The sequence below is a fragment of the Arachis hypogaea genome, chromosome 5 (assembly GCF_003086295.3).
Source record: "Arachis hypogaea cultivar Tifrunner chromosome 5, arahy.Tifrunner.gnm2.J5K5, whole genome shotgun sequence".
NCBI lineage: Eukaryota > Viridiplantae > Streptophyta > Magnoliopsida > Fabales > Fabaceae > Arachis > Arachis hypogaea.
The window spans coordinates 113,619,821-113,634,385 of record NC_092040.1 but is presented as its reverse complement, the minus strand read 5'-3'; the positions used below and the strand labels follow the sequence as shown (position 1 = coordinate 113,634,385).

Below are 14,565 nucleotides of genomic sequence, written 5' to 3'. Positions count from 1 at the left end.
ATTTAGTCAAAAAATTAATAATAACTCAAGAGTCAAGACAAATAAAAACTAACTGACAAAAAAAAGTCACCAAAAAAAACAAAAACTAACTGACGCATTTTAGCACCATTGCTTGACAGAAGGAACACTACATTGCCATGGATTCTTTTGAGCAAAATTTCACTCCACAAAGCCATACTCCAACAAGATTAGTGGATACTTATTCAAATGAGAAATAGAAGGCTAAGCAGCAGCAACCACTAGTAGAAAATGGCAGGAAAATCACTGTATATTTTCAATGTTTTCAAATAATTCTCTAGTTACTTCATCTTAAGTCCATGATAATGATATATTTTGAGTTTAGGTCTTGATTTGACTAAGATGGAATAATATTTTCTTTCTAATCTCTGTTCAAAGTGAGGGGACATAATCATCATTTGAAGGTGTGTGAGGCTAGATTGCAGGAAAAAAATATCTCTTACTCCTTATGCATTTGTTGAAAAGCATAGTTCTTGTCACACAGCATGATGAGCTGAATAGCAAATAAATTTTTGTAAAATAGTCATTATATATATTTGTAAATTATAATAGGAATACAACTTCCATATAGTTTCATTTCACTAAAATCTCCTACTTATGTAGATTACAATACTTTTTTTACTATAATAAATATTGGCTTCAAAGATTAACCGTATATAACTTGTTTGGTAAAATTATTTGTAGAGAAAAGTATAAACACCTTATTTTATGTTTGTAATAAATTTAAAAGTTAGATGTGTTTTTGAAAGTTTATAAAAAAATCTTTTAAATTTAGTTTGTACTTACAAAATTTAAAAGTCTAATATAATCCTATATAATAATAAATATCTAAAATTATCTTTATTAATTATCAACACCAAATTTCGTTTATTTATTCGCAGTCACTTTTAGAATTATGGTATATTTCTAATTTTTTATCCTAATCTTCACAAATTTCATGCACTTCACACATTATGTATTTTTAATTTCTCACTTTAACCTTCACAAATTCCACCCATATCACACAGACACACACTAGTTTAAACTTCTTCTATTTATATTTCTTTTGTGCTTCTTTTTTTTTAAAAAGCAAAAATACTAATGAAATTAAATACAAAAAGAGAGATGCTTACTTTTTTATATTTGAGCTAATGGATAAGGATCTAATTCTCTTTCAAAATTAAAGTTTAATCTTAATGTTGGCTTACTAGAGTAGAATAATGTTTTATGTTTATTAGTATTATTAAATAATAATAATGTTTTATAAAGTCCATTATTTAATAACACATAATAGTATTTAGGTAAATTTGACATAAAAATTAATTATTTTTTTTCAATCTTTCAATTCTTACATGAATTTATAGAATAATTTTTTAATATTTATATTATATAAAATTTTAAAATTAAAAAAAAATATATTTTTTTATTATAAATATATTTATTATGATTTTTTTATTTTTAAAAGATATTTTATCAAATAAATATAATTGTAATGCTTGTATTTATTAAAATTTATTTTTATTTTGATTTTATTAAATATAGATGCTGTGAGTTTTTAAGAGATTATCCTTTAAAATATTATTTTCATAAGCTGTTAAAAAAAGTAAAAAATTTATTAAAGTAAGCTATAGTTGTATTGATTATTAGAAGAATATCAAAACAAAAAAAGACAAACTAAACATTTATTTATAACTAAAAATTTAAATATAAAATAATTTATTTATAAATTATTATTAATAAAAAAATTTATATTTTAATTTTTTTAAAAAATATTTAAATTATTTATTCAAATTAAATCTAATTATTTTTAATTGATGAATATTGAGATCTTTTATGTCTTTGCAAAATAAAAATAATAAGATAAAAATAAAAATTAAGATAAAGACTAAAATTATAATTAAATTTATATATTTTGTTAGAATGAATATTATGAACCGTAAAAAGATTTTATTATTGTCATGAATTAAAATAAAAAAGTGGTTTAATAAATCCAACTCCGTGACACGGCATAGGCTTATAGTGGAGTTGGCCGCAGCTGATTAATCCAACTCCGTGACACGTCCTTCTTTTCAGCCGTCACAAAGTCAACGAGCTATTAATACCAAATTTCGGAAACGGAAAACGAATAAGTACTAACTACCCCCAAACACTCAGACACAAATTAGCTGGCGCATTTTAGCACCATTGCTGATTTCCGTGCTATCGTGCGCCGCCAAATAACCTTCCTCACTTCACTCTTCTCTGTCTCTTACTCTCTTCAATGAAAAGCCACCGCATCCATGGGAGCCAGATCGCTGAAGAAGAAGAGGCACGGTGAACATCTCGCAGCGCCACAAGCTTCTTCCATGGCGGCTGCTGCTAATTCTCCCCCACGCCGCAATAAGGCTCGTCGTCCTTACGCCACTGTCTCCGTACTTCTCTCGGGGGTTCTCTTTGTTTCCGTCGCGGCTCTCTTGTTCATTTCGTCGAACAAGTGGCGCGCATTCGGAAATTATGTTTCCTATGAGATGGTCAACGTGGTCAACGAGTTCCCTCACGACCCAGAAGCCTTCACCCAGGCAAATCAATTTTTTTTTTGTTATGGATTTCGAATATTTTGTATGATCACTTTTCCCCTGTTTAGAATTATATGGTTGCGACTTGCGAATTGGTATGATTTAATCTATTTGTTTGCAAATAATTTGGATAATGCTGTGTTTGTGCTTCAAGGTTGTTAAATGGCTTGTCCAAAACCTGAAAATTTGATTCTAGTCTGTCTTCTATGTCCATATTAGATAAAAAAAAAAAGGCATATCAAACTTTTGTGTGATAAAAAAAGTAAGAATAAATTCAACAATGAACTTGAGAACTTCATTAGCACATAGTCATCTTAATGATAGTGAACAACAAGCTTTGTATTAAGGAGACGTTACTCTGTAAGAATTTGGGAAAATTGTTCAGCATGCATTATATAATTTATGGAATGTCAATATGTTAATTTAGTTATTATTTAAGGTCTAATTGCGGGTAAAAATGGCTTTCCTGCTTTCAGGGCCTTCTTTATGCTGGAAATGACACCTTATTTGAATCTACTGGTTTATATGGCAGGGTATGTTGCTTCTTTCCCTTTCCTAGTTTTCCTTTTACTCACGCATTGTGATAGGACAAAATTATTAATTGTTTTAATTATTTGTTGTTTCAGTCATCTGTCCGAAGAGTTGCTCTTCATACAGGCAAGGTATAGAACCCTGGTTCTTAAACAATTTTGCATGCTTGTTTAGATACTCGGTTCCATATGTTTTCAAATTATTATTCATTCATAAGAATAACAATTGGTGACAAGCAAATTGGTCCAATCAAGAGACATGCCCTTTTTTTATGCATCTACTTGTATGTTGCAATGGTATAGATATAATTTCTCTTATATGAAGTAATTTTCTTTATAGACTTTAGAACACTATGAGAAATTTTAGACAAGTACACTACTGGACCTAATTTGAGAAAAAAGTAACTTAAACTGAATGTCAAAGATAAAGATGTACCACCGCTTAGGTATGAAATTGGTAATTAGACATTTCAATTGGGGCATAGATATGTATATTGTTAGTGCATCCCTTGATTGGATATTGCACAATATGGAAGCTATTGTAATTTGTAAACATCTATATTTTTATTGCATGAAGGTGGAGGAGCTTCAGAGGATGGGTGATTCTTTATTTGGAGAAGGTTTAACTCTACTTGATAAAAGGTATGTGATGAAAATTGACATTTTCTTTTTTGGTTTATTTTGATGCACTATGCATATGCAGATAAATTAAAAAAAAAATCTACTGTTGATGATTAGGCAGTAGTAAAAGAAGGAAAGGGTGAATGTCCATGTGTTAAGGAGTGTTGTAGGGGATGTTTACCTAGGGTCTCTTAATGTGTTATTAGCTTATACATTTGATGCCAAGCAGTTTTAGTTGTTTTCTTTAACACTTGCATGTTGGTTTGATATTCTGATTCTAATAAGTTACTGTTACATATTTTGTAGGCTGTTCCAAGTAACTTGGCTGCAGAAAGTTGGTTTCATATATGACCAGAAAACTTTAGGCGAAGTTTGTGCTTTACCTTCTCAGTCATACAATCATTTGTTTCTTGTCATGAATTAAGTAGCTTCCATTTTTTAGATTCAATAAGACTCTGCAAGGAGATCACAGCATGATCAGATTGTGGTTGGTTTGCATTTGCTACATGATCATGTTCTTATTCTTTCTTAATCTTTTGTTATTTCATATGTCCCAAGATGACTATTAAACCAACTAGTTAGATTTCTGAAATCTTGCTTTTACAATTATTGTAGTTAGGGACATTCAATCATGAGATGAAAGATGGTTGGGGTCTGGCGACTGATGGAAAGGTCCTCTTTGGAAGTGATGGCAGTTCAACATTGTATCAACTTGACCCTCGAACATTTAAAGGTCTGCCTCTAATGAGATTTTATTCCTTTCCTTTTCTCCATTTAAATGCATGGTCTCTTCCCCAACCTTTAATTAGTTTACCTTTGCTTGTCATGTACTTTCATTGAATTTAACTCACCCTCTTTTATGTAGCTTTATCAAAGCATACTATCTACTATAAGGATCAGCAAGTGTATAATCTCAATGAATTGGAATATATAGATGGTGAAGTTTGGGCGAATGTTTTTACAGTATGTCATTTTATGTTTAACTATTTTTGTAGTTAAAGCTAAAGCAAATTGATCTTATATGCATCATTTTTTTGGCCCAAGATTCTTTGTTAAGCTGGACTTTGAGGTTGATATTTTACTATGCAGACCGATTGTATTGTAAGAATCTCTCCGAATGATGGCCGTGTTCTTGGATGGATTCTCCTCCCAAATTTAAGGCATGACTTCTTTTTTCTTGTCTATATACAGACTAACTACTTAGTGCTTATGAGTAAATAAATGATATAATGATTAAAGTAAACACCAATTTTATCATTACATGGCAACAATGTGCTAAAAATGATCGTTCAAGTTCCAACTTGATTATCTATTGAGGAATGAGGACCAAATAGGGGAGAACTCAAACAATTATGTTTGTCATTTGTTGCTTACATTCACATTTTGTCTACAATATACAGGAAAGGACTAATTGATGCCGGGTATACTGTAAGTAACCTGAACCTTTTGATCTCTCTAAACAAGATTTTTTTGGATCCTATGCATATGTTTGCATGCCTGTGTTGCAGCTACATTTTAATAATGGGATTGAATTAATAATCCTCTGTTCCGTTTTTATTAGATCAAATTGTTTCAAGAGGTAACTGTTGGATTTGACTCATTGCTTATGCATTTACATTTTAGGCTATTGATGTTTTGAATGGGATAGCATGGGATCGTCAGCAGAAAAGAATTTTTGGTAAGCTCCAACGTTTTGGTTTATTTTTTGTTCATTTAAAAAGAAGGGAAAATTATTCTGAAGGACCGTTAGAGAGATTTAATTATTAAAAAGGACCTTTAATACTAAAATTAGTAAGAAGGACCAAATCTTTTTATAATATTTAAGAAGACGAACTAAATCTTTTTATAAAAAGCTCTCTTGTCATGAAAGGTGTCCTTGAAGCTTAACCCATACTGCTGAAGAAGCAAATCCATCTTCCACTCCTCCATGATTTCATATGAAATTTGAACAAGTAGTAGGATACTCTTGTTGGGTCAATCCTTCTTCAGCAGTTTTGTCAATAAGGTAGTACCCAAAACATGGCAAGCTGAGTGAACAAGCCATCTAAGAGCCATTTAGACAATATAATCTTAGGGAATGGATTCTCTCTGGTGAGAAAAAAAATTGGATGGTGCTCCAATTTTTGTTTCAGGTGAATCTTGCACATATTAAACATGTTTATATATAGGTGCACTACACAACAATAGCGTATACATGAAATAATTTCGGACAAAATTAATTCAAAAAATATTAAGATATTTGAATATTCATTTATACTCTTGCTAATAATTGAAAGGTAGACATTTATTATTTGATTATTTTTTATTAATTACTTATTTATTTTTTTATTTTTGTGATCTTTAGCTAAAGAGAAAAAAAGACAAAAGATCATAAAAGTAAAAAATAAATAAATAATAAAAATTATTAAAATTTTAGAAAAAGAAATTGTTAATATAAAAATTATAAAAAATAAATAAATAAATAGTTAAAAATTAATATTCTAATAATTAAATCTTTCTAACGTTCTTTTAGAGTAATTTTTTTAATTAATTAATTAATTAATCTCAAGTGAATATTCATACATATTTATATAACGTTGAGAATCAAACAGCATATATTAAAGATTATAAAAAATAATTAAGGATATATTTATTTCCTTATAAAAAATTTGATTCTTTTTCTTAAATATTATAAAAAGATTTGGTCCTTCTTACTAATTTTGGTATTAAGGGTCTTTTTTAATAATTAAATCTTCTTAACGGTCCTTTACAATAATTTTTCCAAAAAGAATTGCGGTCAAACTTCCAAAGATTATATATAAGCCCTTCTATTTCTATTTATTTATTGTTCGTTCCAACAATATCTTTTTTTGGCTTTTAGATTCCGTTATCGTTTTCAGCAAGTTTATGTAACTCATGTATTGCTTGCAGTGACTGGAAAATTGTGGCCAAAGCTGTATGAAATCAAGGTTATTCCTATAAATAAACCCATTGATGAAGGGATCATTGAGCAGCTTTGCTTGCGTCAGCCATTCAAATTTACATAATGTTACCTCTTTGGATGTTGGGGTTTTTCTTTATTTGCAAATATACTTTGGGAGGGGATATAATATAATATCCATTCTTTTGTATATGGTTGGGATAAGGTTGTAAGTAACATGTGGAAAATGCTATCTATTATGTTACAAAATTAACGTTATTCATATATGTTAACGTACTTTAGTTGTTTAATATATAATTTGTAGTGCAGAAAGTCTTGTATATTGAAAACAATTTTCTTAAACTTATATTACATTTTGATTAATGTTTTGCTAGTTTATATATTGATATGATGATATCCATTATTAATTTTGTTTTGGTTTAAATTTCTGCCGGAATAACAGCTTAAAAAAAGAATAATATCGGACATACAGTGAGGTTAATTTTTTTTTTGTTATACAATTAAAAAAGGCTTTCTATGTTTGAAAGAATTTAACTATTTTTTTTTTCAAAATAAAAACATTACCAAATAGCTTAGATCACTTCATAAATCACATACTATAGCAGTCTCCAATTCAAACTCAACTTGACAGTAACTAACTAGCATCAATATTTCCGATTTTCCATGTGGTTTTGTTCCATATATATATAACTGAAATTCAAACGTTGCTGAGTGCAACTCTCACTTTTATCTTTCTTTACCTTTTGTCTTATTCTATCATTCATCATGAAACTGCAGAATCTCTCATCATTGCTATCAACACCAATATTCTTTGGAATACCATTATGGGTTTTGCTTGTATCTTCCATTGCAGCATTCATTCTTACAGTATGTATAATCATATGCATCTGCTGCATACACTATCATCCTCGTCGAGAGGAATCCTACAAAGCACGTTTCTCTTTATCCAAATCAGATGTCTGCAGGCGCCTCAGTAGTGTTCTTCATAGATCTTCATCCCTTGACAAATATAGATCATTGTTGCTTTCATCAGCATCATGCAACTTTTCAGAACTTGAGAAGAACTCTTGAGTATTTATCAAGCGAAGATGATCTTGATGATCATGATGGTGCTGAGTTACTCCAATCTGACTCACCAGAGTTCAAAGGAGTTATGTGTCAGCACTTTCAGGTAGAGGAGTTAGAGGATGCTACAAATGGATTTGCTGAAAGAAATGTGATTGAAAGTGGGGACAATGGAACAGTTTATAGAGGTCTGTTAGCTAATAATATGAAGGTGGTTGTGAAGAAGCTACCTTGTCACAGGTATAAACAAAGTTGTTGCTCCATCTGTTCCAAAATATCTGTCACTTGACACAATACATTTAGTTCATGTTATTTTGGAAAGGGGGAGAGTATATTACATAAACCTTGCTAGTGAAGATTATATGTTATTCTCTGCATTCCTTAATAATGGTGTGATTGTTTTATTATTTGATTTGTTTACATGTTTTAGTTGCCAACCTGAGGATTCTTTTGCTTCACAAGTGGAGTTAACTGCAAATGCCAAGCACAAGAGGCTTGTGAAATTGATAGGATACTCTACTAATAGAACTTGCAGGTTTAAACGATTAAACCGAAGAGGTCTATTTATATTATCTTATAGTATATAGTATTCATATTTCATATACTAACTAATTAACAGGCTAGGTTTTTTGTATCAGGCTGTTAGTATCTGAATATATAGATAATGGAAATCTGCATAAATGGCTTCATGAATTTCAAGGATCACTGAGCCCTCTAACATGGCCTATCAGATTGCACATTCTACAAGCTGTTGCACATGGGTGCGAATCCGACCCTGAAATCATGTTATGTAACAACTTTGTTAAAGAAATTTATGTTTACAATAATGTGTATAATATGAAGAATTTAAATTTACTTCTGCAGAATTGCATACCTTCATGAGGAAGTTGAACCAAAGATTATCCATGGCAGCATAAAATCTAGGAATATATTACTTGACCAACAATGGAATCCTAAGATCTCTGATTTTGGCCTTTTTAAGCTTCAAAGTTCTAACTCTAGTCACTCTATGAGGTAAACATTGGGGGTGAGATTATTCAATCTTCATGAATTAATTTGAAATTGTATTCAATTTCCCATTAACTACTAATTATTTTAAAATTCATTTTTCTTATATTAATGTGGTCCACTAGTAACTTCACTGAGAGTAATGACATTTATGATTTCGGAATACTTATAATGGAGACTATATCAGGAAGGATTCCATTTCCATCACATCACAGTCAACCACAGGTAAACAATATTGGATTCATGAGCGATTGGTTTTGATAACTACTTAGAATGGTTGAGATAATTAATTTGTTATCATGACTACATCAAAATTGCAGGCCTATATAGTGGACTGGTTCAAGTCAATGATTTCCAGTGGCAAGATTTCGGACTTGGTTGATCCGAAATTGCCCAAAAAGCCTTCTTCCATAGTTCTAAAGCGAATTATTTTGCTTGCTCTATGGTGTGTAGATCTTGACATGAATCCAAAACTCAAAATGGAAGATGTTGTTCAAATGCTTGAGTCCAACCAACTTATTTTCTATGTAAGAACAACCACTTTTCGGTCTTTACCATTTTAGAAATTTACAAACTTTTGTCCTGTTTTTGACTCCCTCTTCCTCCTTGACAGAAGGAACACCACATTGCCATGGATTCTTTTGAGCAAAATTTCACTCCATAAAGCCACAAGATTTGAGGATACTTATTCAAGTGAGAAATAGAAGGCTAAGCAGCAGCAACCACTAGTAGAAAATGGCATGAAAATCACTGTATTTTTTCAATGTTTTCAAATAATTCTCAATTTACTTCAGCTTAAGTCCATGATAAAGATGTATTTTGAGCTTAGATCTTGATTTGACTAAGATGGGAATAATATTTTCTTTCTAATCTTAGTTCAAAGTGAAGGGACATCATCATCATTTGAAGGTGTGTGAGGCTAGATTGCAGAAAAATAAAATCTCTTGCTCCTTATGCATTATGTTTGTTGGAAAACATAGTTTAAACATGCTTAAAGACATTGAACCTTGTTGTCAAACAGCATAAAGCTGAATAGCAAATAAATTTTGTAAAATAGTCACTATATATTTGTAAATTTTAATAGTAATACAACTTCATTTCACTAAAATCTCCCAAATACATAGATCACAATACTGTTTTTACTATAATGGATATTGGATTCAAAATTTAACTACATTCATAATCATATTACTATAAGAATTAGACACTTTTAAAGGAACAAGTCTTCAACATAACACTTTCAATGGGAAGTTTTTCATCTGGAAAAGGACAATCAAATTTCTTCTCTTCCTTCTGTGATAGCAATTCACAAGGGACAGGACTAACATTGCTTGAAACACCTTCAACATCAGTGCAATTCCATTGCAATTTCTTCATGTCACTATTTGTGGTACTCACATTAGATATACAGATTCCTGTAAAAGGATCATTAGGAATCCCTTCAAGTTTTGCTGTATAATTGCAGTAATCTGCTATGACATCTCTATAGTTTATGCCACTAATATCAGGAAGTGCTTTTGGATCAAAATCATTGTCAGCGTGTGATCCATAAGAACCTGTTATCCAAAACACATATTTCATGTTGTTCAAGTTCATTCCCTTAACAAATATGTCCTTAACATATCCTCCTCTACCAACTGCAGTTTTGATCCTAACGGCCGATTCAGTATCGATAGCAGTGAGGTTTTCGGCTCTAACATCTTGGATTCCACCAGACATTTCACTGCCTAATGCAATCATAGCACTATCAGGGGATACACATGTAAGCCTTCTAATTACTATGTGTTGGCTTGGCATTCCAAATTTTATTCCATACTCATCCCAACCACTCTTAACTGCAATACAATCATCACCAGAGACAATATTGCAGTCTTCAATCCTTGTATTGGTACAAGAATCTGTTAAAGAGAAAGAGAAGGAATAATTGGTGGTTGAATTTTCAACCAATATAGTTAGTGTGTAGTAATAGTTGAAAACACATATATATAATATGAAGCAAACATCTCAACTATTTCTTATTCAAAACAAATATGTAAGTAGAAAATCTAAAATAGAGAAATCTCTCATAGTTAAGGATTGTGGAAAGAAACATATAATAATTCAAAAAAAAAAAAAGTACCAGGGTCTATTCCATCTGTGTTGGGAGAGTCAGTTGGTGCAGCAATGGTGAGTCCTTGAATTATGATGTCACTACACACATAGTGCATGTATGATAAGAAACAACAAAACATATTGTGCATCAAAATTACCCAATAAATAACAATGATTCAATTATTCAAGATAAAATTATGAGTTTAATTTTGATGTATTGACAATGTAAAATATTTTACATAGTCGTCTAATTACATCTATTATTTTAGATGATCATTCATGCAGTCAATGTAAAAAGTTATTTTTATTTACGTGACGTTATGTGATTGGATGCACTCTGTTTTACACAGTGAATCAAAGTAACATTCTAAAATTATTCACAAACCTGCTGTAAATTGGATGGACAAACCAAGATGGGGAGTTGATCAAAGTGAGATTTGATATCTGAATGTGATCAGAGAACATAATCTCAATCATATATGGTCTAGTAAATTTCAATTCACCCTTATGAAACTTATCCCACCAATAAGAGCCTTGTCCATCAATTGTCCCATTATAACCTTATGAACAAATTCAAAAATTGGTGACATTAAAACTTACTTCCAATGAGACATGATCTCAACAACATCTAAACAGGAGTAACCATAATGGGTCTAGTACTCTGGTAGATACTGGTTACTTACCAGTAACTACAACATCAGTGAGGTTTGTTCCAAAAATGAGACTACTAAATCTTCCATCAGGAGCATCTCTTCCTCTACCATATGATGGTAGCACAGAAAGTTCAGGCCATTCTGATTCATCCTGCCAATATTTTTCTCAATGACCAATAAAATTGTCTATATATTTGGAGAAGATACAAAAAAAAAAAAAGAGGTTAAACTAACATGCCAAGAAATCATAGCTAGGTGAGATGTTACTAAGTTAGGGACAGAGAAATTCAGATAACCAAATTTCTACTTTATTGTACAAATGTTTAGTCAATGAGCTTTGCCTGCACCTTAACTAATTATACCAATAACTAATACTAATTACCACACCAAAAGGGTAACCATATATTCAAATGTTACACTGTTACATACTAATCCTAATTTCTAACTAATGTCTTCAATAAACATAACATGGTTGAAACTAGTCATTCCACACAAAACTTGTAGACAAATTTGTTCAATAAATAAATGGTTAGGCTTGTTAGTTTCAAATCTTTGACTATTTTGTTCGCCTTCTTTTAATCTTTTCGGCCAGGGATCGGATTGGGTGTTTACTACGCAGGGCTAAATACCTGAGACGCGACGATGATAGTGTCACGGTGGAGAAAAAGAGTGAAATGGCTAGTGAGATTGAAGCTTCCTGTTAACCATTTCCCAGGTGGCACAACAAGCAATGCTCCACCATCAGAACCATAATGGCTCAGGTTCCCAATTGCATATTGAAAGGCCTTTGTATTGGATGTTTTGCCATCACCAACTCCACCAAAATCAATCAAACTTGCACTGTGTTTTCTGCAACTAATTGCAGGGTACTCAAGATTCTCCAATACACCATTGACCTCTCTGCATTCTGCTACTGATCTCAACAACAAAATTGTGCAGACAAACCCAACAACCTGTGCAAAACAAGAGTTTATCTCAAACATCATTATGATTCCAATTTAGTGACTTGTTTATTTCAACAAACACAAGAAGAAACTAGTTCTACTTGTCTATATATATACAGAACAATGTAGGTAGCAATTATCAAAGTCTGCATTACCAAAATCACAGTGTGTGCAAGAAAGAAGAAAATAAAACAAAAGGAAAGAGAGAAGATTACATAGGAGTTTGTGCATTTTGCATACATGTTGATGATTGCCATTGAAGTGTGATGCTACTGAGGCTTCAAGTTTTTGTGTTGTGGCATATATAGAAAGGAAATTAGGCCATAACTATTACTCCATAGTCCATACATATATATGGTTGGAATGTAGAAATCATGGGTCATATATTTAAGGAGAGATTATCGGAAAGTTATAGAAACATGTTGAAAAGAATTAGTAATGGTAATAAGTCACATTACATACATAATACATAAAGTAGATAATTACAGTTACGTGTAAGGGAAGCACGGTATGGTCCTATAATGCTACATGCATGACTATGAGTCTATGTAACTATGTTCATAGTTCATAGTGTCCTCTTTCTTTTTTTTTTTTTTTCAAAGTTAGGAGTGTGACTCGAAACCGCGACCTCTAAGTGAGTACGAAAAGATTATGTCATTTGAGTTATAGCTCATTGGCTACTTCATAGTGTCCTTGCCGTTATAATTTTTGTGCTTTCTAATTTTTTTTTTATACTTCAATAGAATTTAATTTCGGTGAAATTTTTTTTTCACGTGAGGTTGATAATTAAAAATTATTAGACAATTTGACAGATTTAACTAAATTGTGATCTAACTGTTTTTAATTGTTCATTTCACCTGAATACAATTGAAATACAATTGTACGTGAATTTCCACCTTTAATTTTTTTATACTGTCAATATAAATATTTTTATATAGACAAATAATTGTGATATTAATAAAAATAACTAATTTTTAAATTTGTTACTTAAAAAGTCATTTAATCCTATAAAAATTTTTACATCTTAAATAAATCAAAATTAAACTATAATAAATACAGCAGGGCTACTTTCATGTCAACTAAAGTAAAGGCTCCAATTAATAAACCTAAGGTCTTATTAGGTTGATATATCTAGGGTTTAAGTGACATAGACTCTTAGTCCATAACTGTAGGCTCTCATTAATTGGTGGTGGTTGGATTTCGGCATTTTTGGCAGAAACTATTCTCTTGTTCTTATTATTAACTTCGTTTCATTGCAAACTATAATGTTAAGATTTCAATACAAGAAACCAAACACGTTATGAAATCACTGGTGGTCAAAATTGGTTATCAACAGCAACTTAGGGATAGGTATTTGTGCCATACTTATGGAATAGTAAGTTTTTCCCATAGAAAAATAATGTCTGCACCACTTTTTGTGTACATCTTTTTTTGTATACATTTCTTTCATTTTATGGTATAAATGAAAACAAAATTATCTTCTCTCAATTTTCATTAATTACTTTTAATATAAAAATTAAAAAGTGTACAAGAAAGATGTATACAAAGGTAGTGCATAACTGCATATGACAATAACATTCTTCTCTTGTAATTTTCTTTTTTTTATTGGATATTTCTTCTTTCTTTTTGTTGGGGCCCAGATTGGGGTTTGTTTGGAAACTGGACCATAAGTGATGTGACTTATGGGCCTCATATCTCATGGTGTCTTTTTGTTGGGATCTACATTGGGCTTCGTTTGGGTACTGGACAGGATGTAATATGGGCCTCCTAACCAATGGGCCTAAGATGACCAGTCCATTAGAGTTGAAAACTTCGCACACCCCAAGAGAAACCAAAAACTACTGCATCCAGGCCCCCTTCCAAAAAAAGGTAAACAAATTAAAATATTAAATGGTTAGGGGAAAAAACAAACTGTGCTTGAAAATATCTCTTTTGTACTACGGACGAAATAGAAGTTCTCTATTATTTGAATATTTCTGGTCACACACTTGGAGTATGATATTTTTGTTACTTTTGAAAATCTATGAAACTATTATTATCAGTTGAATAGTCAAATTATTCTATTGGTGAACTTAGTCAAAGAATTTCTATATATCGCATTACATCGCCATTAGAACAGATAAATAATAGTAAGAAAAAAAAAAAAGAAAACTAGTACTGTTGGTGTTGGTGCACAAAAAT

General features: G+C 31.1%; 3 protein-coding genes across 4 annotated transcripts; 2 read left to right on the top strand and 1 right to left on the bottom strand.

The window, feature by feature from the left end:
* Positions 1-2,094: 2,094 nt before the first annotated feature.
* LOC112802916 (glutaminyl-peptide cyclotransferase) lies at positions 2,095-6,986 on the top strand. 2 transcript variants are annotated; one of them, XM_025846340.3, is made up of 11 exons: positions 2,095-2,555; positions 3,029-3,085; positions 3,179-3,214; positions 3,660-3,724; positions 4,010-4,073; positions 4,319-4,436; positions 4,569-4,666; positions 4,793-4,863; positions 5,104-5,131; positions 5,327-5,381; positions 6,614-6,986. In XM_025846340.3, exons 1-11 carry the CDS (start codon positions 2,277-2,279, stop codon positions 6,727-6,729), a joined length of 987 nt encoding a protein of 328 aa, XP_025702125.1. In that variant the 5' UTR covers positions 2,095-2,276; the 3' UTR covers positions 6,730-6,986. The 2 variants fall into 2 exon arrangements, with proteins under 2 accessions (XP_025702125.1, XP_072093983.1); XM_072237882.1 differs by having other exon boundaries at positions 4,010-4,077; positions 4,323-4,436.
* Positions 6,987-7,578: 592 nt separating this feature from the next.
* On the top strand, positions 7,579-8,957 carry LOC112802915 (probable serine/threonine-protein kinase At1g01540). Its single transcript, XM_025846339.3, has 5 exons — positions 7,579-7,928; positions 8,119-8,223; positions 8,327-8,449; positions 8,553-8,702; positions 8,822-8,957. The coding sequence occupies exons 1-5, from the start codon at positions 7,579-7,581 to the stop codon at positions 8,955-8,957; spliced, it is 864 nt and encodes a 287-aa protein (XP_025702124.2).
* Positions 8,958-9,839: 882 nt separating this feature from the next.
* Positions 9,840-12,709, bottom strand: LOC112802914 (probable polygalacturonase). The gene is made up of 6 exons (XM_025846338.3): positions 12,600-12,709; positions 12,070-12,393; positions 11,471-11,591; positions 11,173-11,347; positions 10,816-10,886; positions 9,840-10,594 (listed from the first exon to the last, which is right to left on the bottom strand). The coding sequence occupies exons 1-6, from the start codon at positions 12,639-12,641 to the stop codon at positions 9,897-9,899; spliced, it is 1,431 nt and encodes a 476-aa protein (XP_025702123.1). The 5' UTR covers positions 12,642-12,709; the 3' UTR covers positions 9,840-9,896.
* Between the last annotated feature and the right edge of the window lie 1,856 nt (positions 12,710-14,565).